General features: G+C 46.7%; 1 protein-coding gene across 2 annotated transcripts in view; it reads left to right on the top strand.

Annotated features, from left to right (window-relative positions):
* The first annotated feature begins 244 nt into the window (after positions 1 to 244).
* The window catches only part of LOC119174196 (uncharacterized), a 36,953-nt gene continuing 11,945 nt past the window's right edge, over positions 245 to 25,252 (top strand). Inside the window, exons 1-3 of one of the 2 annotated variants that reach the window (XM_037425020.2) lie at positions 245 to 448; positions 21,141 to 21,292; positions 21,538 to 21,605. In XM_037425020.2, the coding sequence (XP_037280917.2) occupies positions 332 to 448; positions 21,141 to 21,292; positions 21,538 to 21,605 (337 nt within the window). In that variant the 5' untranslated portion in view covers positions 245 to 331. The remainder of the gene's footprint in view (positions 449 to 21,140; positions 21,293 to 21,537; positions 21,606 to 25,252) is intronic. The other variant, XM_037425019.2, reaches the window with a different exon arrangement.

Raw genomic sequence — 25,252 nt, 5'->3', positions numbered from 1 at the left:
GAGTGACGCACGTACATGTATAGAAAGGGTAATGACGCCCTCTCGGGCATTCCTGCGTATTTTTAAGCTTCTGAGACAGGACAAATGAATGTTTTGTTATTCGTCATTGTCTGTAGTAAAGAATATAAGATATGAAAATGACAGCTGCCACAGGAGATGTCAGACTTTACATCATAGTGGTTAGTGCGGTTCTTTTGTCTAGAAAAAAACGGTTGCTCTAGTGAATAAATTTTGGCTTGCCTACAGCAGTTATAAAGGCAGGAAAACTGATGAACCAGGCTGATTTCTTCTATTCTTTTTGGTTTGTGCTGACCATAACTTCCACACAATCATGGGAACGCCGTTTTTCACGGTGAAAACCGCTGTACTATGGTCATTACTTGTGATATTTGCCAGAGAAAATGAAGCATCCGAAATTCAGCGTCGTGAAGTATTGGACGCCTTCAAGGTATTTAACTTTCCCCTCTCTCAAAATAAACATAGGGTTTAACAAAGTGTCACTTTCTTGTAACTATATTTTCTTAAAGAATCTGAGGTGAGTGTGCTAGATTGTTTTCACGTATGGAACACATAGAAAATCGTTACTGTTCGTCGTGAAATCTAAAAGAAGTGTGTTACAATTTACGGCATTCACTGATAATTTGTTTTCTGTATGTTTCTGGCACAAAACAAAGCCCACACTAAATCTGTTTGCTGAGAAAAGGCTCCAAACTTCAGCGGGGAACTGATGATCCATCACGCCAATTTATCGGGCCTTGTCCAGGACCTATATAACTGCCAGCAGCGTGATCAGACAAACAGTAAATCAATAAATTAGCCAAATCAGACGGTAGCATGATCCCCAACTGATCATCCATCAAGCATCAGCGTGCATCAATAATCCAATAGATTCATTAGTCAATGCTTCAAACACCGCTGCTTAACCGTAAATGTATTTTCGCAGCCTTCAAAAATTCTCACTCACACACCTTTGTTTCACAATTATTGTGTTTTAGTTATTACAACTTTTTCACACATATTTTACTTTGTTGATGCATGTAAGCTTGTACACTTGAACATCGGTGTATATGAATATTTGTTGCAACGCGTGGCCAAGTGTCTCTATCCCCCGTTCTTTTACACTTGTTTACGTCATCTTTTTTGGTAATTGACACACTTACCTGTTTATCGAAACTGCACATCTGAAAAACTACAATATGTACACTCTCGAGGATGTCCGGGTCATCCGTGCTAAATTTTAAGACGCATCTTGTATTTTGCAGCTAGTGTTCTCGATATCTTATTGTGTAAAGTTACCTGACATGTGGGCAGAGAACAGAGATGAATACCTTGGCCCTGATTATGTCAGCTTTGTTGTTTTTCATATCAAAATATTTTATACTCGCGCCATACCAGCACATTGAACCAAACAAAAAAGTATCTACTCTCGCTGCTACTAAACGTACCCCGCCAATACTACTGATTTGGCCACCCGGCCAAACCGACTTCCCTCAACGTTGTCCGTTCGTTTAACGCGATGGCGTTAAATAGTCCGCCCCGCAGAAGTTGCGGCGAGAGCGTCGGTGTTGTTGGTTGTGTGCAAAAAAAATCGCCATTTTCCATGTGACTGAAAAAGTGAAAACGATGCACATGAAATAAGTAATAAAAATTTCAGTTTTCAGTGAGGATCAAGTCGGGGACGTCTGCGTGGCAAGCATGTGTTCGGCAGCAGAGCCACAATATTTTTTGAAATTGATAGTTTTTCCAAGCATCAGAAGGATTCGCCTTAATGCTTCATATATTTTGTGGCAGAAGCCTTCAGAATCTTGCCAGGTGTCAAAAAAAGGGAATTGAGCAACTAATGGCCGGGCTCAAGACCAACTCTTTACTAAGCGCGCCGACTTGTTTACTCGTCATTAGTAACAAAAAGACAGAAAAAGCTAACGGCTGTGTCTGTTAATTAGCGTGTTGCACAACGAACGCGTAGATAGCTTTTGACTGATTCACAACGGAAATATTAATGGCGCAGTGGGCACCTGTTCATTGAGCTTTCAATAGACATTCAGCGACACTTTAAAACGGCCTATGTTACGCGCACAGTCGTTCGTTTCTTCGCGGCATAATTGAGGCATGCCCCGAGAATTGAAGCAGGCTATCAGCTCAGCAGGCGATACGCTAACGCGCGATTATGCTATCGCGATCCACTCTTCAAGGCGAAGCTACAGTGTCTTCCAATTTGTTGATGTCCTATTTCTCATGTGTTCACAACGCCCCTTGCGTTTTCTATGCGTCTTATGCATGTTAAGCTTGGTTTAAAGACGTTTTGTAGGCTCGAATGCAACGTATCCTGCTGTGAGTTCATATCAATGGCCGATGGTCCACCACCGGTGCCGATTCCACCGTCATCAATCACACTGCAGTTCTCGCACACAATGAAAATATCAAGAAAACAGGGTTCGAAAAGAATTTGATGCTCGAATCTCTATGTTTTGTACAGATTTGTTTGCCAGGCTATATTCGTCCGACATGTTAGATCGGTCAAAGATGGTGAGCACACGTTATGAAATAAAAGTTCGGGAAGCAGTCCTTAAGAGTCGTGTGAGAGACGCCGGCTAAGGCGGCAAGGAAGCGGACGCAACTTGCACGGCAAAAAACACATATCCCAACAGAAAATAGCACACACGAGATATATACAAAAGCACAGCACTACAGTAAACACGAGAAGCGTCTTATAAAACTGTTCAAAGAAGCGCCGCGCTCACGCTATGGGCCTTGACTCGATGGTCGTGGCGGCGTCACGGATCGTGGACGCTGTCGGGCGAGAAGGGGCAGGCGGGATGTCACAGGTGCTGCGTCCGCTGGGCGCCGGAGCAGAAGACGTGCCGTGTATGGAGTTCTCGGGCGTTTACGTCCGACGAGGTACATCCGGCAGTGTTGCCCTGCTGAACGTTGACGTCCGGCCAGGCCAGCGCGTCTTTTTCTCTCAAGCTTCTGGCTCCGTCTGATAGACCGACGGGGCCAGTTCTTTACTTCTTTTGCGCCTGCCACCAGGGCACGTGCAGCTATAGACGACAGTGAAGATAAATGCACGTTCTCGTGCATGTTCACCACCACTTTGTTGTCTTCTTAGCAGCGTCAGGGGACCTCATCGAATAGGCTCATTTTTATAAATTAACTGATATTTGAGGTCAGCTGAAAGTTTCAAGAGCACATTAATTTCAACTCTTGTAATGCCCTTTCTTGCTGCATTCATGCTGAGAACGAGGTCTACCTTTTAGCAAGTAGCTGGAAGGCACAATTGTTCCACCGAATACTAAAATATAGCTTGCTTTACACAACAGAAAGTTGACACAAGCAGAAAATGGCTAACGACAATGCAGATTGGTGCAGAATGGTGATGCTAGGTGCAATTTTAAATCAAAATTGTGCATGTTTCCAAGAACACACGAAACTTCAAAGCACCAAATCATGCTTTGAACTGACGTATACAGACGGCTCTGTTTTCTTCCACTCGCCGGAATAAATCATCTGCTGTCTTGACCAAGATCCATCAATCTTGCAAACCTGTCCGCCTTTCTCAAATGATTACGCTGGCCAAACACTGCTACATTGCACGCAGCGTGTTGCATCTCTCTAAAAGGCAGTAGAATCACCATTGCGGTGATCCTTTTGACTGCTTGCCTGGATGTACCAGTTTAGACCTTGAAGGTGTTGTCCTGTGATACGTTATATGGGCTGCTATTTCAACAGAGCTTAACTGCTTAATTCGCCATCCATAGGGAAATAATTATCCTCGTATCTTTTGTGGGACTGAACATATTTTCACTGGACAACAAAACTAGTCACAGTAATTTACGACATCTTGGTCAGGGTTTCTGGTCATTATATAGCAGTCACTTCTACTGAGGTGGTTTGTTGTCAGGACCAGGATTTATAAGGCCCCTAAACGCCCCAAATAGGGACACTCATACTTCCACATTGTGTAAATAACAGCTGCGTGTTCAGATTTTTAAAAACGCTTCCTCGTAATTCATGCACTGCGAAGCCTGCATGGTCGATGCATTGTTGGTTTGTGTACTGAATGCTAAACGTTTTCTTATGAATGAGGAAAGGTCTGCATGGTAGCGCAGACCACAGTGAGTACGCGCCATGGGCGTATTGCCTGGTGGTCATCGTTTTGGTATGGGGTATTCTTACGGTCTTATAGACGAAGACTTATTGAAGCCTACATCTTACCCCTGCCGTACCCACTGCGCCTCTATGTGCGCAGAGCTCTCACACTGCCTTATCTACTGCCCAACTGCTCACAAATCCGGGTCTTATAAGCTTGTGCCTTCTCTGCCCATCATCATCTTGCTATACAAAGATCTGTGTCACAATGAATGGACAACAGCGTGGACTGGTCGCCCAGGAGGTCGGGAATTTGGGCCTCTAGACTTGGCTAATTGGAAGTTTACTTCCACTACTTGAAAGCGCGATAAGGAAAATTTCCCCGAAAAGAGGACCAGCGGTAACATTGCGTGCGAGTCTATTTGCGCATGCATTATTGATCGTACGCACATCTTAGATGAAATGATTCTTGTGGTGGCCGTAATGTACTATGATACGGGTCCACCCTCAGGGGGCGCGTTACACAGGATTGTTGGACCCTCATGAGAAAATCGCAGAGGCACTGCTGCTGCTATTGAACTGAGGAATCTCATGACAACGAAGGACGTACGAATAGACGAAGCTGAAGTGTACTCCTAGACAGTGCGTGGTGTCTTACAGTAGGATGTCTATGAACCAGGCAGCTAATGTATGGCAGGCTTCCATTTACTCCCCTTATAGCAAGAAGGTTGGTGCGAACTTTGGCACCGCAAGAATTGTGGCACCTATGAGCCATTGCGTAGTCGGTTGACCACGTGAAAACACATGTTGTATCGGCCTGATTATCAAAAAAGTACGGTTAATAAAGAAGTCAGTGGCATCTGAAGGCTAGAAAGATATTAGGCGTTATTCATAATGAGAAAAAGCAGACAGACATATCTGATTTACATTGTATCAGAATTATAAAATATCAAAATATTATTACGATCATTATTGTTGCCGCATATACCTTTACTTATCACATACAACATAATGATGGGGCGTACGAGGGGTGTTCATATTGGGCCATTTATCATTGTGGTAGATTCCTTAAAAGCGTGCACGATAGGCATTAAAATTATTGCGCATCTCTCTAGTTTTAGCGTAACATTACACTTCTCTTCTTTTTAATACTTCCTGCCACCGCTATAGCACTCAAAAAAATTAACACCATCTTCCCAAAGGAAACCCTGATGGATTGCGCAGCGGCAACATTGCGCACGTGCGGCCTCACGGAATTAACGGCTCTAACGTGGCTGCTGAAGTGAGCGCTGTAAGATTCACTTGAAGTGATTGCTGGTGCTGGTCTTGTAGATGACACATACAGACAAGTTTCAACGCGTACGTTAGGCGCACGTCGCGGTTATTGCACGTGAACCGACAAGTCGGCGGTGTAGCGAGTGGTGGTCACAGTAGTGGAGCGAGCGGCGGTAGCAGCAGGCATTGCAGGCGAACGGACGAAGCTGCAGCGGTGGTGCGGCAGCGAGCGTGAGGAGGGCGAAAGACAGCATGACGTCACCGCGCACTGCGAGGCGAGTGTGACGTCAACGCTGGCCTTATCGGCACCTACTTGGTTCCGCTCCAGCACCTGTGCTGAGAGGAGTGCCTTGCGGCGTGTCTGTAAAGATGCATGGAGGGACAGCCTTACACAGGCTAGTCAAAAAGCTCCTCCGTATCTAAAAGGTCAGGGCCCTTAGGGTAACTCCGGCTCACTAAAAAAATGTAGCGTTGTCGCACGAAGCCCCTTCAGACTACCACATTGTGGCTCACCATGTTCACGTTATCTCAGACTAAGTGGCTTCCTCTTTTTTTTTGCATGAAGATTACACTTCCTGGGAACGTTTTCAGGACGACGAAGAATTCGTTGCTTGTCAGCCTCATTTTCAAGTCTTAACGTTGAAAATGACGAGCCCATGCACGCTAGGCTGAAGCAGGTACCTGGAAAGAATAACCCCAAAAATGTCAAACTTTCTGTGTAATCTCGCTTACTTGTCTTTTGCTTCCTGCTATGATTAGCCCCGCCACGGTGTACAAGTGACTCAGGTACTTGGTTGCTCACCTGCAGGTCGCGGGATTGAACCCGGCTGCAGCGCCTGTATTTTTAACGGAGGCCAAAATGCTGTAGGTCCATGGGCTCGAATTCGGGTGCCCGTTAAAAAACCACAAGTGGCCAAATTTTCAGAGCCCTCCACTACGGCATCTCATAATGATACGGTGGTTTTCGAACGTTGAACCCCACATATTCTCACGATGAGTCACAAGTACTGGGGGGATTTATTAAACCACCAGGTAGCTAGCACTAGGACGATGCGTCAGTCGTGGCTGGCTCTCGAGCAAAGAAGCACGTGATTTTTTTCCTCCAGATTGAGAGCCGCTCTTGCTGTCAACCCACTACGTGCTGGTGGCATTATCCCCCCTTCCGAAAAGAAAAAGAACAAGTACGAAAAAGAGTAAAGGAAAGTACATAGCAGCACCGCGATGCTACTACATAGGCACGTGAAAAAAATTTGAAAATTTGGATGAAGCGAAAGTAAAAATTGAAGAGAGTGCCAATATAGGAAACGTCAATGAACGAGAAAGGAAGTTCACAAAATAAACAAAAAACACAAAGAACGCTGTACGGTAAAGGAAAAGTTACGAACAACGCGCAATAAATGGTTTCATGCGCAACACAAGAACGACGTCCGGCCTCAGCCGTGTCCTGCTCCGTGCATTGGGTGTTGAGTCCGGAACCACTTCGTAGTTCACGTCACTGACGCGGCGTAACACTTTATACGGGCCAAAGTACCGGCTCAACAACTTTTCACTAAGGCCACGGCGGCGGACGGGCGTCCACACCCAAACTTGATCTCCGGGGCTGTAAAACACTTCTCTGTGGCGGGTATTATAGCGTCGTGCGTCTGCCTGTTGTTGCTGACCGATGTGCAGTCGCGCGAGCTGCCGGGCTTCCTCAGCACGCTCTGCGAATTCTTCGGCGTCTGTTGCCAACTCGTCTTCGTCCTGACACGGTAGCATTAAGTCTAGCATGGTCTGCACTTCGCGGCCATAGAGAAGCCGAAATGGCGTGAATCGCGTGGTCTCTTGCACGGCGGTATTATACGCAAAGGTCACGTAAGGTAAGATCCGGTCCCATGTTTTGTGCTGTACGTCGATGTACATTGAGATCATGTCTGCGAGGGTCTTATTCAGTCGTTCGGTAAGTCCGTTGGTTTGCAGGTGGTACGCAGTTGTCCTTCAGTGTCTGTTGTTGCTCAGTTTGAAAACTTCGTCCGTAAGCTGCGCCGTGAATGCCGTCCCTCTGTCCGTTATTACACTGGAAGGAGCACCGTGTCGTAACACGATGTGGCGCATGAAAATTTGTGCTACCTCAGAAGCCGTGGCTCGTGGGATCGCCTGGGTTTCAGCGTAGCGTGTCAATAGTCGGTCGCGACGATCACCCATTTGTTGCTGTCCGCAGACATAGGAAATGGCCCGAGAATGTCCATGCCGACTTGGTCGAACGGCGTGCAGGGTGCTTCAATGAGCTTAAGCAAACCAGCTGGCTTAACAGATGGTTGCTTTCGGCGCTGACATTCCCAACAGCTCTTGCGTACTTCTTTACGCTTGCTGAAAGTCCTGGCCAATAGTACCCCTCGCTCACTCTGGCAAGTGTCCTTGAGTTGCCCAGATGACCGGATGTGGGTTCGTCATGGCAAGCGAAGAGGACGTCGTCTCGCATGTCTCGAGGAACCACCAGGAGGTAAGCACGATTGTTCGAACGAGCGTTCTTCTTGTACAGAACACCGTCTCGCAGGCAGAACGACGTCAACGAGCGGAATAAATGACGTGGTATGATTGCGCCCTGGCCCTCTAAATGATCAATGATTGAACGAATCTCTGCATCATCTCGCTGTCGTTTGCTCAAGTCTGATGCACTAACGGCACCCAGAAAGCCTTCGTTTTCCTCTGCTTCCTGACTGACGACATGAAGGGGTGCGCGTGACAGTGTGTCAGCGTCTTCATGCTTACGGCCGGACTTATGGACGATGGTGACATCAAATTCCTGCAGCCGCAAGCTCCACCATGCTAGCCGACCTGAAGGGTCGCGCAGGCTTGCCAACCAACAGAGCGCGTGATGGTCCGTCACTATCTTGAAGGGACAACCATAAAGGTACGGGCGGAACTTGGTGATTGCCCACATGACTGCGAGGCACTCTTTCTCGGTAGTGGAATAATTCGCCTCGGCACGGGATAGAGAGCGGCTGGCGTAGGCTATCACTCTTTCGATGTCCTCTTGACACTGAACGAGCACTGCACCGAGCCCAATGTTACTAGCATCGGTATGGACCTCCGTGTCAGCATCATCGTCGAAATGAGCGAGAACGGGTGCAGATTGCATGCGCTGTCGCAGCTCATCAAAAGCTGCTTGTTGCTCGTTTTCCCAGACAAACGGAGTGTCTTCCCTTGTGAGACGAGTCAGAGGTTCTGCTATCTGTGAAAAGCCATGAATGATTCGGCGATAGTAGGCGCACAAACCAAGGAAGCGCCGGACGGCTTTCTTATCGACAGGAGCTGGTAATTCGGCAACAGCGGCAAGCTTGTCCGGATCGGGACGGATTCCTTCGGCGCTAACTACATGTCCAAGAAATTTTAGTTCTTTATAGCCGAAGTGGCACTTCTGTGGCTTTAGTGTGAGGTCCGCCGTTGGGATAGCCTCCAGCACGCTGCGCAGGTGGTGAAGGTGCTGCTCGAACGTAGTAGAGAAGACCACCACATCATCAAGGTAGACAAGACAAGTCTACCACTTGAGCCCTGTGAGGACAGTGTCCATCATTCGCTGGAAAGTTGCCGGTGCTGAACACAAGCCAAAAAAATTCCGCCATATCCACGAAGTGAATGATGATGAGTGGGCGAAGCTCCGGAGGTAAACCTGGTAAACCATGAATCCTCTGTACATTTTGCCCACTCGATTTTATTACATCGCTCCCCCTAGCGTACGTCTCTGCACTAAATCGAACGATTGCCTTCAACCAATGACACGCGCCATATGTTACATCATTCCTATTTTATAAGATCTCGCGTCTTTCATCAACTACAAGTACCGCTTTCTAGTTTATAACATCTTGCATCTTTTCATCATCAGCTACAAGTACCACCATCTAGTAAACACTACAAGAACTAAACGAGAGGTGGCTACATACAGGAGACGGTACCGCCATATAGTGAACACTGCAAGAACTAAACTAGAGGTGGCTACATACAGGGGACGGTACCGCCATCTAGTGAACACTGCAAGAACTAAACTAGAGGTGGCTACATACAGGCTACAGGGGACGCACAGCCCACGCCCTAAGGAGCTTCGCCCCTAAAAGGAGCACTCGAAATTGGTATAGGCCGTCTGGAGTCACAAAGGCTGTTTTCTCACGGTCTCGCTGATCTACCTCGATTTGCCAATACCCGCTTTTGAGATCGAGAGAAGTGAAATAATGGGCATGACGAAGTCTATCCAGCGAATCGTCGATACGTGGCAGCGGATACACGTCCTTTTTCGTCAGGTTGTTAAGCTTTCGGCAGTCGACGCAGAAGCGTAGCGACCCATCCTTCTTTTTGACAAGTACGCCTGGAGATGACCACGGGCTGTTAGATGGTTCAATAACGCCATCGTCAAGCATCTCGGTGATTTGCGTACGTATCGCTTCACGTTCTTTGGCCGACACGCGGTAGGGGTTCTGGTGTATTGGACGTGCGTCCTCGTACGTGGTGATCCTGTGTTGAGTGATGGACGTCTGGCGGATCTTTGAGCAAGTTGCGAAGCAAGAGCTGAACTCAAAAAAGAGCGCTCGTAGCGCAGTCTGGTTAACGGTGGACAGATCAGGATTGATGTCATTATTACTCATTGACGTGTCGGCGGTACCCACTATTTCCGACGTGAGACAGTTGGTGACGGTTGCTACTTCGTGGGCAAGCGCTATCGAAGTGCCACGGAAAAGATGTCGATGCTCGTTGCTAAAGTTCGTTACGAGCAATTCAGATCGGCCGTCAAGAAGGTGTATTACACTTCTAGCTACACAAATGCCTTGCTGCAGGAGGTGTTCTAAATTTGTCTCAGCCACGACATCGCCATCGCCCAAACCACAGCATGTTACGTCGACTAGAACACTTGTTCGTGGAGGAAGCGTCACACTCTGTTCAGTAATACGGAGTACGTCGACACGCCTTCCACCATCCTGCACGTTGATTGCTCACTGGGCTGAGAACGTGACGTGGCGCTCTTGCAGATCAATGATAGCTCCATTTTCTTGTAGAAAGTCAACTCCCAGATTGACGTCACGGGAACATTCGCGTAGAACAAGGCAGCTTGCTACAAATAGGTACCCTTGAATCTGTACTCTAGTTGTGCAGGCACCCAGTGGAGTAACGACGTGGCCACCAGCTGTCCGAATCTGCGAGTTATGCCACGGCGTGATGACTTTCTTCAGCTGCGTTGTCAGTTTCCCGCTCAGTATGGAATAGTCTGCGCCGGTGTCCACTAACGCATTAACTGCACAACCATCAATTGTCACTGCTATGTCGAGTGAAAGTCGGCCATCCTTCGCAGCAGTATGTGATGTCGGACCGGTTTCTCTACAAATCTGCGTCAATAAGAGGTCTTCAGCGCTTCGACGTTAAGCGACCCCGCCCCCAGAGGTCGCTTGGGCTAGTTTTCTCGGCGGGGGCTGGGAGACCGTGTGGTAGAATACCGCTGGGGCGTTGATGAAACTCGCCTCGGTGATGGCGAGCGCGACTGGCGCCCGGCAGATGGTGGTGCATGCTGCTGGGAGAGGTAGTTTTCGATGTCGCGCGGTTTCTGGCCATAACGGGGTGGCGGTGAGTACGCAGAGAAGCCGCGAAGCTCAAGACGGCGATATGGGCACTGGCGGTACAAGTGATCAGCTTCTCCACAGTAAAAGCACAGAGGCCGGCGATCAGGTGTGCGCCAAACATCAGACTTTCGAGGAGACGTGCGCCGATCGTCGATGTACTGAACTGGTTGCACTGAACGATGGGCGACAGAAGCACCAGGGACAAAGGCCAACGGTGGTGGCGTGTACGTGCCTTCGTAGTACGGTATGTGCTGCGCTGACTGAAGTTAAACACCAGGAACAGGATGGACGAATAATGGCGGCGATGCACCAGGGCGTTTCAAGGCTTCCGCGTAGGTTGTCTCACGGCGGTATTCAGCAGGAGCTGGCACAGCTGTATCATGAGGCAAGGTGTCCCGGAGAGCCTGGTGCAGCTCATCCTTGGTCACAGTTGCAATAGAGTTAACTGTAGGATGAGGTGTTACACCAGCCTTTCGTAACTCTTCACGTACTATATCACAGATGAGTTCACGTAGACAGTCGTTGTTGGTTCTAGTGGCGGTGAAAATGTCGGCAGTAGACATGCCACTGACTTGCCTGTCGTATTGGTTGGATCGCTCCTGCAGCATTTTTTTTCATTGTCACAGCCTCGGACAAGAACTCCGCGACCATCTTCGGGGGACTTCGGACGAGGCCGGCAAAAAGCTGGTCCTTGACACCGCGCATCAAGTGACGCAACTTCTTGTCCTCCGTCATTCTTGAATCTGCCCGTCGGAAGAGGCGCGTCATGTCTTCGACGAACGTGGTCACAGTTTCGTTTGGCAGCTGGACGCGGGCCAAAATAGCTCGTTCAGCTCGTTCTTGGCGATCGGCACTGGCATAGGTCTGCAGAAGTCTACGAGAGAATTCGGGCCACGTCATCAGCTGTTCCTCTCCGTTTTAATACCAAGTACGTGCCCCGTCTTCGAGATAGAAGTAGAAACGACCCAGTTTTGCCGCGTCGTCCCACTAATTCAAGGTGGCTACGCGCTCGAAATCCGCCAACCAGTCCTCAACGTCCTCGTGCTCCGAGCCATGGAACGTCGCCGGTGCGCGTGGGCTTTCCAACGTGTAGCGGTTCGACGTCGTGCTTCCCGTGCTGGTTGCCGAGGTTTGCACCGAAGCGCTGGTCATGTTTGTCGACGTGATGTGAGCAGTATCGTCGGCTTCCGGAGGCAATCCCCTGATTCGGCGGCTGGTCAGATGCACGGGAGTATTGACTGGCACTGGGCTCGTATCGCGGTTTCTTGGGGGGGGGGGGGGGTCTGCAGCATCCGTGAGACTACCCAGCACCTCCACCAGTTTGTCACGATGAGTCACAAGTACTGGGGGGATTTATTAAACCTTCAGGTAGCTAGCACTAGTACGATGCGTCAGTCGTGGCTGGCTCTCGAGCAAAGAAGCACGCGATCTTCTTTTTTCCTCCAGATTGAGAGCCGCTCTTGCTGTCAACCCACTACGTGCTGGTGGCAATATAAATCAATCCTAATAGGAATACCAACCTACATACATACTTGCCAAGCGTGCATCGCTTCCACTTTCATGGAATCAATACTGGTTGGCCAACTGATGGCACGTGCGGTGTGAGGCATTACACCTGTGTGGTCACTAGAAAGCCTGCAATGAATAGGGTGACATGTATCTCGAGTGTGATATGCCATTTTGTCACATGTCTTTCTTCCGCATAACAACAAGCGCAGTTTAACGTCAAATAAGGAAGACTATGGCGTTGATGTTGACCTCAAATGCGACTGATCATTTAACATATCGTGGCATTCATTACGTTACGTGAAGTACTTCGAATGATCTATGTGGTATACACCTTATCAATGAAGTAAACCCTAAGTTTTCATTCGAATGAAGACACCACTAGGTAGCAACGGCAAGCAAGCGTTGCGTTATGGTTTGCTTTCTAATCAAATGAAACCAAGTCAAGTATTTATTTGTCGCAAAAAAGTATACACGCATTGGGGTTAGTATATACAGAAGGAAGTTCCGTAACACAAGGCTGCAAGGGGACCTCCTGTTAGAAAATGACATGTTGATAAGTGCAACAAAAAGGCAACAAAAAACGATTAAGTAATATTGATACTAATACAAAGCACAAACATGCAATAAAAATTGCCAGTAAAAATGGTAACAAAACAATCCCCGCAGGGGCGCCTGTGCAAGTGGGCGTTTGGTGTATAGCGACACCACAGACCCGAGCTAACGGGGGAGTTCCGACTCTCTCCCACGTCTAGCCGTGCGTGGCTTTGCCGTGTCTTTGGAAAAGGGGGTTTTGGGGGCTGAGCCAACGCCGGGTGATGGGACCTTTAAGGCCCCCCGGCCGAGGCAACACACCTCTTCGGCCCCGGCTTCACGTAGACGGCACCCCTGGGCCTACCCACCCGAGGGAAATCGGCAGTCGCCTTTTCCTATCTTTCTCTACCTACATCTTCGTCTTTATCTCTCACTTTTTATCTGTCCTGTCATCTCTTTTTTGTTTACTTCCAAATTTTCTGGCGGCGAGGGTTAACCCTGTGTAGTTACCAAATTTTGGGTAGTTATATTCGGTTATAGCGGCGATGCATGGCTGGCGTCCCCAAGTGTTCACTATTCAACATTGTAGCATCCCCTTGTTGGGCTCGGTGGTGGATGGCCACCATCGCCGCCTAACTTTATAGTATTTTTATGGCAAAAGCTTCCCCCCCCCCTTCCTGATCACTCCCTAAAAAGGTGATGCACCGAAGACACTTTCCTGCCTAACACACCAAAGCCGACACTCCCAAAGTACCATGTAATCCACAGTCACAACGAAAAGAATAGAGTGCGAGCTATTTCACCTTTCCTCGTTTCCAAAACTCTCACAGAAGCAATAGGCCCAGGTTATAAAGTGATAAAGATGGGAAGTGGTGATCTTCTTTTGGAGGTTCGTGACAAAGTTCAGTATGAAAAGCTGTCTAAGTTTATAGCCTTTGGGGAAACCCCTGTTTCGGTGGGCCCACACATGTCCATGAACACTGTCCGTGGCATAACTTTTGATGATGAACTTATTGAGCTTTCTGAAAGTGAACTGCTCGAAGGTTGGCAGGACCAGAACGTGGTCAAAGTCCAACGAATAACAAAAAGGCGCAACAAGAAACTGACCCCTACAAAAACACGTAATAATTACCTTCGGAACAAGTGACCTACCAGAATATATCAAAACCAGCTATTGTAAGCTGCAAGTCAGACCATACATTCCCAACCCTCGTCGATGTTTCAAGTGACAACGTTTTGGACATGGATCGCAGAGTTGCAGACGGCGTGCTACTTGCGCAAAGTGCGCATCTATTGAACACATATCGGACAACTGCACCTCAGAAAGAACTCATTCTTCGAACTGTGAAGGAGATCACGCTGCCTACTCATGACCACGCCCCGCATGGAAAATAGAAAAACAAATAGTAGAACTTAATGGTAAATTCAATCTCTCATTCCAAGAAGCGCGCCAACGTTTCGCAATACACAACCCATCTTATACCTCCTTCGCAGGTGTGACGCGCCGGGCGCCGCGCCACATGTCTCGGCACCTGCGAATGTCACACAGTGTGTGGCCGCGGTCGTGCCACCAGCACCCCCGGCTGGTGCAGCCTGTACTGCTCCGCCATCTGTCAAACAGAGCCCGCAGACCCCCGCGTCTGCTGCACCTCGGACCACTGCAAGTGCAGTTAGGTCTGAAAGTTCTGTGAACGCGCCTGCCGAGCTGGCATCATCCACCACCTCACAAGAGGTGATGTATACGTCTCACTCCTCCGGTGCCTCAGACGCTGAAGGATAGGCGCAACTCCTTGGCGCGCCAAAAAAGAAAAACCCCGAATAACAGGGCCCCCCAAAGGCCCTGTAACCTAACGCAACACCTTTGTACACACAGCACCACACAGCATTAAAATGACACCAATAATACAGTGGAACGTCAAAGGACCACTGAGAAAACTCGACGATATCTAGGAACTTTTACACAAACATACACGTAAGGTGCTGTTTGTACCAGAGACACACCTGAAATCTAAATACACCAACTTTTTACGTCACTACGTTATTTTTCGGAAGTACCAGAATGATGCTATTGTGCCATCCGGTGGTGTTGCCATAATAGTCAATCAAGGTAAGACGGAAGGAAGGAAGAAAGTTTAAGCAGAAAGACAGGGAGGTTAGCCAGTTCAATCAAGGGATTGCATGCACACACCTACCACTACAAACATCCCTTGAGGCGGTGGCTCTTCGAGCAGTTCTTTTGAGTAGGCTCGTCACCACCTGCTCTCTCTACATACCTCCACAACACGGTCTTGAAAAGCATGAATTCGAGTCCCTCATAGATGAACTTTCAGAACCTTATATTCTCCTTAGAGATTTCAATGCACATAGCAATCTACGGGGTGACTCTCACTGCGATGCTCGAGGTCGCCTGATTGAACAGCTTCTTTTTTTCTTCCGGTGCGTGCCTCCTGAATCGGAAAGAAGCAACATATTAAAACATTGCTAACAATACGTACTCAGCAATAGACCTCACCATAACATCCCCATCACTCCTGCCTGTACTTAAATGGGAAGTCATTATTGATCCATTTGGAAATGACCATTTTCCTATCATTATCAGCACATCAGTAACAAATACATTTCTTGCACGGGTTCTGAAATGGCTAACCAACAAAACCGATTGGGAAAAGTGTCAAAAAATGACTGTATTATCTTGGACTGACATGGCGGCGTTGAGCATGGAGGATGCTGTATGCTACTTTACAGCTTTCTTGGTTGATGCAGCAACAAAATGTGTTCCCCAAACATGTAGACCGTCAAGCAAACGACGATTCCCATGGTGTAATAATGAGTGCCGTAATGCTCGACAAAAACAAAAGGCATGGAAGTTGCTTAGAGACTCGCCCACAGCCGAGAATCTTGTAAACTTTGAGAACGTCAAGTCGCAAGCAAGGAGGACACACCGACAGGCGAGAAGAAAAAGTTGGCACAAATTTTTATTAGGCATTAACTCATACACAGATGAGTCACGAGTCTTGAACTTGGTTCGTAAGGTGGCAGGACGAAAAGCACATTCACTTCCTCTGGTGAACACACAAGGGGACAGTTTGGGAGACCGGGCAAATACTCTCGGAGCGCACTTGGAACAGGTCTCCAGCACATCACACTATAGTGAACGTTCCGACGATACAAAATCAAAACAGAAAAACAAAGATTAGAGCGCAAGCACACAACACATGAGACACACAATGAACCTTTTTGTTTGGCTGAACTACAATTGATTGATATGTGGGGTTTAACGTCCCAAAACCACTATATGATTATGAGAGACGCCGTAGTGGAGGGCTCCGGAAATTTAGACCACCTGGGGTTCTTTAACGTGCACCCAAATCTGAGCACACGGGCCTACAACATTTCCGCCTCCATCGGAAATGCAGCCGCCGCAGCCGGGATTCGAACCCGCGCCCTGCGAGTCAGCAGCCGAGTACCTTAGCCACTAGACCACCGCGGCGGGGCGGCTGAACTACAAGCCTCACTTACTTGCTGCAATAAATCTACCCAGGCCCGGACCGTGTGGCATATGAAATGATAAAACACCTGCCCGCTGAAACCAAGGAAGCTCTCCTCTCTCTGTATAATGCGATATGGTCTTCCGGCGAGCTACCCTCAGCCTGGAAAGAAGCTATCGTTATCCCAATTCTAAAACAAGGCAAGGACCTGGCCTCAGTTTCCAGCTACAGGCCAATAGCATTAACCAGCTCTTTTTGAAAGGTCTTTTAAAAACTGATTACCAGGCGCCTGATGCACTTCCTTGAAATTAATTGCCTACTTGACCCATACCAGTGTGGGTTTCGAGAGGCTCGGTCCACGACTGACCACCTTGTCCTTATCGAGGCATGAATTCGCGACGCTTCTGTTCATAAGCGATTCTTTCTTTCTGTGTTCCTCGGTATGAAAAAGGCATATGACACTACATGGCGCTTTGGTATCTTGCGAGACCTGTCACATTTAGGTGTGCGGGGTAGAATGCTGACAATTATCGAAAGCTGCCTGTCCAACCTTACATTCTGTGACCGAGTTGGGTCTGTCTTATCTCGAGTGTTTGTCCAAGAAACAGGAGTGCCACAAGGAGGTGTATTGAGCTGCACACTTTTCATAATTAAAATGAATGCCTTGCACCAATCTCTCCCAAGAAATATTTTTTACTGCACATATGTCAATGATGTACAGATTGGCTGCAAATCGTTCAACATTTCAATGTGCCAACGTCAAAATCAACTAGGGTTGAACAAGGTATCTCAATGGGCAAACGAGAATGGTTTTATACTCAACGCGCAAAAGAGCGCTTGTCTCTTGTTCAGCCGATAGAGGGGCCTCCATCCTGAGCCCGACATTGACCTGCACGGTCAACCTCTGGCAGTGAAGACCGAGCACAAATTTCTTGGTCTCATATTAGACACTAAACAAACCTTCGTCCCACAAATCAAGTATTTAGGGACAGGTGCTTAAAAACAATGAATATTTTGAAAGTGTTGTCACGCACTACATTCAGTAGTGACACGAAATGTCCAATGAATTTATATAAAAGCCTCGTACGCACACGCCTTGATTACGGTGCTATAATCTATCAGTCAGCAACACCGTCAGTCTTGAAGATTTTCGACCCTGTTCACCATCTAGACATTCACCATTCTACGGGTGCTTTCTGAACGAGCCCAGTGGAGAGCCTGTACGTGGGTTCGAATGAATGGTCGCTCCACCTACAAAGATGTTTCCTGTCCTTTTTGTACTTTTCGAAGGTGAAGGCAGACAAGAAGCACCCTTACCACTTCGAAATTAATGATTTGTCTTCTTCTAGCTTGTTTGAGAACCATCCTTCGTTTAGGCAGCCCTACGCACTCCGTGTAAGCAGCCTGGCCGAAGAAACAGGTGTGCCTCTTCTTGGACACAGTTTGATGGCTCCTGCAACATATCTGCCACCGTGGCAGTGGCAGCTTGTAGGCTGTGATGTCTCTTTTGTTCAAGTCACAAAGCACGCACCACTTGCACACATACATACATACTTCCTAGAACTACAACATTGCCCCGCCACGGTGGTCTAGTGGCTAAGGTACTCAGCTGCTGACCCGCAGGTCACGGGATCAAATCCCGGCGGTGGCGGCTGCATTTCCGATGGAGGCGGAAATGTTGTAGGCCCGTGTACTCAGATTTGGGCGCACGTTAAAAAACACCAGGTGGTCGACATTTTCGGAGCCTTTCACTACACCGTCTCTTATAATCGTATGGTGGTTTTGGGACGTTAAAATTCACAAATGAAATGATCCTAGAACTACAACATAAATACACATGCCCTAAGTTCGTTACCGATGCGTCAAAGTCAAACACTTCTGTGTCATATGCAGCGGTGTGCCAATCTTTTTCCGAGGTCGGCTTTCTTCATCTTGATGCAAGCATTTTCACAAGAGAAGCTTATGCAATACTGGCGGTCGTAAAACACATCAAACAGATATTATTACAAAAGGCGGTAATATACACAGATTTCCTAAGCGTAGTCAAAGCCCTGAAAACTCCTAAAAACGCAAGAACCCCGTGCTGGTGTCACTTTACTCACTTCTGTGCACACTGTACACATCAAAACAGCATGTCGTTGTCTGCTGGGCTCTAGGGCACGGTGAGATACGAGGGAACGTTTTGGCCGACAATCTGGCTGCTTCCGCCAACGACACTACTCCCAATGCATCAATACCGATCCCTGCACTTCACATGAAACATTTTCTGAAACAAAAGCTCAGGGGGTATTGGCAGAGCAGGTGGTGTAAACACACAGATAATAAACTCCATGCTATTAGGCCCTAACTAGGTTACTGGCCGCCACTATCCAAATCACGACAAACAGAAGTAACACTAACAAGGTTAGACCAGGACATACATACTCTACACATTCATTTCTTCTATCTACCGGCAATCTACCATATTGTGAGAGATGTGGAGAACCCCTTACGGTTCTCCACATTCTTGTCCAGTGCAATGAGCTAAATCCTTCAAGAAAAAAGCATTTTTCACTGCCCTACCGACAGCAGCTCCCACTACACCCTGGGATGCTCATCGGTAGCGATCCGCTTTTTAAACTGCAAACACTTTTTACGTTTTTAAAAGATGTGCATAGCTTTCACCCGATATTTCGAGGTCATGTGTAGCACGACCTCTGTGCCGTGGTCATGGCTGTGATGACTACATCTTCATCAAAGATTTAATATTATGACATTTTGCCATCCACTTTCACTACCCATATCTCATGCCACTGTCATGATTCTAATACTTCTATGTTTTAACCCCCGTCAGCGCGAGGAATTTCAAGGCCCCTTTACAGCCACGCATCATAACAATGTTCATATCTCTAGTCAATTGAAGTGGCGCTCATTGGCTCTAAATTGGCCCTTGTGCCATTAAAACTACTCATTATCATCATTAGTAACAAAACAATGTCTAGTATTTGCTTTCCCAGTCAACTCGTGGTGAGCATGGTCTAATGTTGGCGAAAGGGTAGCAAGGGCTAAGGCTTGAGAAAGTTGGTTGATTGGGCAAAAAACGGATAACTGCGCCGATTTGGAAACAAACAAAAAGACAGCCGAGTATAGGCGTTGTCGTCTTGGCTTTTTTGCGTTCATAAAAAATTGAGCACTTTTTTGCCTTCGTTGAATTCAAAGCTTGGCTAAAGCTTCCCAGTGATTCCTAAAGTTCGCTACATGTTGCAAAAAGTTTCAGTTGAAGCCTCCTGTGATTAACGTACTTCCCCAGTGATGTCTTCGATAAAGACTGTCGGTCCACAAGAGCGTGGAAAAACTCAACATTCTAAGATGCGTCGGTCACATACGTATCTTCATAAATCATTTTCCAGTAATTGATGCATCATCGATCTTTAGTTTGCTCACGAGAAGTCAATATGGTGGTGTGATCAACTGAGTTAAATGCTCATTTCACTTCGCGAAATTTCGTACTTGCACTGTACTTCTTGTACTTCTGCTACTGAATGCCGAGACTGGAAGGTTAGTCGTTTACTCTGTCATTTACTAGTCGCTCGACTAGTCAGAACCCAGTAACTTCGCTGAGGCAAGAAGGAAAGAAAAACAGATTAAAAAAATATTTGTGCTCGGTCTGGCACGTGCACAATCAGAAAAGGGGTCCAGAATTTTCGAAGTGAGGTCCAACTGGTTTTTAAAATTGAAACATACCGCTTTTGGTATGTTGTGAGCTATACGCGGATAGGACTTGCTTAAATGAGTGCGTTCTTGGATAGAAGCATATTTTATTACTTACGCAATAAGCGCTAATTATTGTGGCCTAATACCGGAGGGCCTTCAGGCCCCTTGAAGCTGCTTACAACAGATTTTTTCTTGAAGGACCCCGAAGAATGTGTAACTAAATGTTGGAAATAAGAAGTTTGATTGATTCATTCATCCATCCATTTATTTATTCACTCGTTCATTGAATTCAGCTTTGTAGTGTTTATGTAGGTTGTAGGTAGAGGCGAACGTTGGCCGATTCCGGATTATGTGCTGACTATAACAAAGTGTTATTGCGGGCTTACTCTACGCTAGTATCGACAAGTCTACGCTATTGTTTACTACATGAGGGATAGACTGACTGAATTTCGGCTAGGTTTAGCAGCGGGAAATGATGTCAGAGTGCGTGACCTATCATGAAACTATTAAGCCAAAGAGAGGTCAAATGACCCACCTCGCCGTCTTCGCAACAGCAACACTATGTTCACCTGTTTTTCAATGCCTCGAACGTTATTGAACTATAACGTGGCAATAATTTATCGGAACTCCGGCCCGAGGGCAAGAAGAGTGTATCCTCTGTCTCCCTTAGCCTTCTAGATACCATACTTCTATAAAAGACAACATACAGCGCAAGCAGGTACACCTGGTTTAGTTAACTCTACCTCTCAGTCAATGATTTTCACGTCCAAATGTACTCCACGATTTGTACACAACCTAGAGTACCGCGCGCGATGTAGGAAGTTGTGACAAAGCAGAGCCTAACTAGCGGCATTGTGAGACCAAGTAGAACATGGGTATCACTCGACTATCATGCTGTCGATCAGCATAATCTTCTATACTTTCAAGCTAACACTTAGGTGTCTAATATGATGGTGTTCTTTTCTTTTAGATATATGCTCACCTTGATGATGTCCTAGCTGTCTCCGATATTAACGCTGATGGCGTGCTCGAGTGTGTGGAAGCTGTGCGCACAGAGTACCAAACGCAACCAAAAGTGGCGACATACCTGTTCTTATTGAAAGGCCACCACGGTACAGAAAAGTAAGGAAATTCACTTTCACATTACGAGCGTATTATTGATTTGGCTTCATCATACTCTGTCAATACAGTCGTATATGTATGATCTCAGCACAATATTGCGAGCATATTTTAGCCAAACTGATCATGGTTAAAATTTCTGTTACCGAAGGCTTTCCCAGAGAGAACCTAGAAGCAAACAACCTTTTTCTATCTACATAAATTAGTTTGACAGTGAGTGATCTTTACGACATTTCATTCCATTTCAGAAAGAATGTCTCTGTCCATATCATCCCCGGCACCACACCTGACAAAATCACCATTTATTTTGACAACAGTGAGTAAAATTTTAAAGCACCGAGGTACTTGCTATGCTTGTAGTTATTTTCTCTAGAACGTACAGATATTATGCTCATACTGAAAAGTATCGATAGCATAGAAATCACTTGTTTTTTGGTACTCGGAAAAACTTTCACTGTCAACAAATTTTTAAACGCTAATTTTAGGTGAACTGAGTGCCTCGGATTGGCGCACACACACTTGAATTATGTCCTCCTAATGGATGACCATACTTTTTATGTGCATGTTTAGATTTGCGCTAGAACCATTTTAACAGGTAGCAGTTAAGACTATTACTTTCTTGATTGATACCAATGCTGATAGTTGGTTGGGTTAAGGGTGTGCGCTTGAATGTGCACACCAGAATTGCGGCAAATGCTAAAAAAAACACACAAATCTAGTTCGCTACCCTACAATGAGGAGCAGAGGCAATGACTATCGGCAAAGCGGATGGGTTCCAGACGACGCTAGCGACGGTCTTACTACGAATATAGTGCATGTTCGTATTGCCACAGCCCATTCCACCACAGTACAAAATGCCACATTTCTATGCGCTATATGTGCATGACGGAATCGTAGCGATGGACGTCACTGCCGATACAATTGCGACGCTAGTATGTACGCATTCACACACTTGAAATTCTTGTAGAGTACTGGTGTCACATCAGAACAGTTATCCAGTGCAATCTGATATTCGTGAAAACCCTAATACACAATTGTACAAAGCTGCAGATTTTTTTCAGGAAAAGCTGTACGCATCATGTCCGCAGAAGAAAGAGTTGCTGCAAGTTTTTTTTTTTTTATCAAGCCGTGTTGCGCAAAGACAAACAAAAAGTAGAGCTTGGTTGTCCTGACCATTTTCAGTCCATTGCAGCCGAGATGGTAGTTTGTTTTAATCACAGCCCGAGTACACATTTTCTCTAAAAACATGAACGAAGGTAATGCAAAAAAATGCTAAAGTACCTAAAGCTCAGTAGATAGTTTTCAGATGTCCATCCAACGAGAATTATCCGTTGCGAAGCGTCGTAATAGTTTTGATCAAGTGTTGAATTAGTGATATCGATTTCCTTCTTGCGTATTCGTTTCTGTAATCATTCAGCTATCAGAATGAGAAAAACAGCTGTGCCTCGTTTTATTTTCAGTCTTGTGTCGTACGTGGCCACCTATGCAGTGGGCTTGCAGCACAACGATTGTACAAATGCACCATAAGTGTCTGCGTTACCACGACATAGTACAAGCAGGCTGACAGAGGAATCTTTGACAGCTCCTACGAGATCACTGCTTATCCCACACTTACCAGCATGAGGCAGCAAGTGTCGTTAACCACAGACGGTTTCCACAGATCATCCCTTCACGTCGCAGTGTGGTGTGGGCCGACAACCACGATGCAGCCAACCCCGCCAACCAGAAACATTGCCGTCAACTGTGCGCGCTCGCAGCATGGCCGAGTGTCTGGATCGAGAAAAAGGCTCAAGCTCGGGCGCTGGAAGCTAAGTGAGGGCGAGCAATGCGAAGCACAGAATTCAACAGCTGCGCTGGGATCTGATGCAGTCTCTGTTGTTTATTCCTAATCCTATTATTATTATTATATAAGTATATACATACTGTGTTTAGCATTTACAAGCCTCTGAGCCAGAAAAGAATCGAGCTGGTAATTTTTTGTTTGTGTGAATCATGAGGCAAACATGCACGTTACAAGTAACTTCAGTGTCAGCTCTGCACGAGTCCGCGACCGCCTATCAACGCAGCTAAAGCGCCAGAGCTCCTGTGGAAAGCAGCAGCGGCCCCATCTCGTGGCCTCTGTGTGAAAGGCTCGTGCTGGACTCCAGCCCGGCCGGTCGAGCCACTAGAGCACTTCCAGCTCACTGTGGGTCTGTCACTCCAAGGTAGCAAAAACGGGAACTAATACCACGTTATGCTTTAAAGTACAAAATGCCTCTGAACAAGAAGGAAAAGTGTCATGCGCTATGCTTTGTTATTACTATGGCATTCAATGCTGTATTAGAGAAGCTTGCGATTGAGGGTGTTACGAGGCAATCATTAATAAAGGTGCAGTGTGTTTATGTAGTAACGGTCAGGGTCACGGTGATGAACGCTTGCCTGTTGGTTCAAAGTACGCACACATACACTAAACGACGCGACAAGCAATGAAAATGTTTTACATGATGTATCCTGGGCTAGCTAACCTTACAACATAGTACTACATAGTAATCACTCCTCAAAAATTAGTTTTTTTTAGGCTTCACCTAGTACATTTAATTATTTATTTTCTAGCTCTTTTACACAGCTTTTCATCCATTGATGGACATTGCGACGGTATTTGATTGCGTCACGTAGTATTTGTCTGGTAGAGAGTCGTTTTTAAATTGCGTAGCTTTCCCATGTTATCTGCAATTTGTTCGGAAATTTATATTAGGCCCAAAGATTGTATAATTTACACGGTTATGTATAATTGTAACAGTATTAGGAAGCATGAATATTCACAAATTGACTCTAAACGCTCATTGTAAAGACATCTTTTTGGGATTCTTTAAAGCAGAAATAGTGGTCTGTCTGTCTGTCTGTCTGTCTGTCTGTCTGTCTGTCTGTCTGTCTGTCTGTTGAAACAATACAGGCATCTGTTCAAAGTTTAGGCACTTCCTCAATACCAAGCTATTTTTATCTGGTGGCTGCGTTCATACTTCCAAAGTTATCAACCGAAAAGCAAACGTTACGAATACCTGGGCGCACCATCATTACGTAAGTATGAGGCTCTGTGTTCTTTTATACATCCCTGATTCTATAGACGCTATGACGTTTCTTCTGCACTAAGATTTGCATCGTCAATTCTGCTCAAGTTTCTGTTTCCTGACATCACCAGATGGCGTCCACATCTCACACAGCACCTCCTCTATTTTATCAATGCCAACCACATGCAGTCATTTCAACAAAGAAAAGGCACTTTCTGAAGCAAGGCAAAACATATATTGCCGCTTGATGAAATAGAACCCGCTCTACAAGACGTGCCACAGGCTTATGTAGTACAGTTGGCAGAAGACTATTGTCTTTTGAATACTTTTGCATCGCAGCACACCGATAAGCATTCAATTTTAATTTCTCGCGTTACAATGATGGCAGTAACTGTGGTCGCCAATGAGAGCAGACGCATCTTACATTGGCTCAGTATTTTTTTTGTTGTTCCACTGGCCTATTTCTCATGGTGCGACCATTTCCAGCACATAATTCGGATCGCGAAGTTGCCGATTATCGACCGATAACGAGTGTCAAGATGGGCAAAGGCTTTCGACAATATTACCGAACCTTTCCTCTTGACCCTACTACGTGCGAAGCAACCCATATCGAGGAGTAGGGCCCACTAGGCCACGGCGGTCTACGCGCCCCTCGGACATGACGGACTCCCGTATGGACGATGAGGCTTCCGACGTATCCGAGAACGATGAGGAGGACTTCTCGGCTGGCAAGTTGCTGCCGGCCGATGATCCCGTGCTGAAAAATAGAGCAGCGCAGTGGTCAACGCGGTGCCATGCAACTCGCAAGCGTCCAGTGGAGACGACACCACCGGCGGTGGCAGAAGAGCTACAAACGCCACCGGCGCGTTCAAAAATTCTATTGTCAAAGCCTCGAGGATGCCCTAGCTGCCAGAGG

The sequence above is a fragment of the Rhipicephalus microplus genome, chromosome 5, assembly GCF_043290135.1.
Source record: "Rhipicephalus microplus isolate Deutch F79 chromosome 5, USDA_Rmic, whole genome shotgun sequence".
NCBI lineage: Eukaryota > Metazoa > Arthropoda > Arachnida > Ixodida > Ixodidae > Rhipicephalus > Rhipicephalus microplus.
Note: the sequence above shows the minus strand (reverse complement) of the source record. Positions and strands in the feature narration are given on the sequence as shown.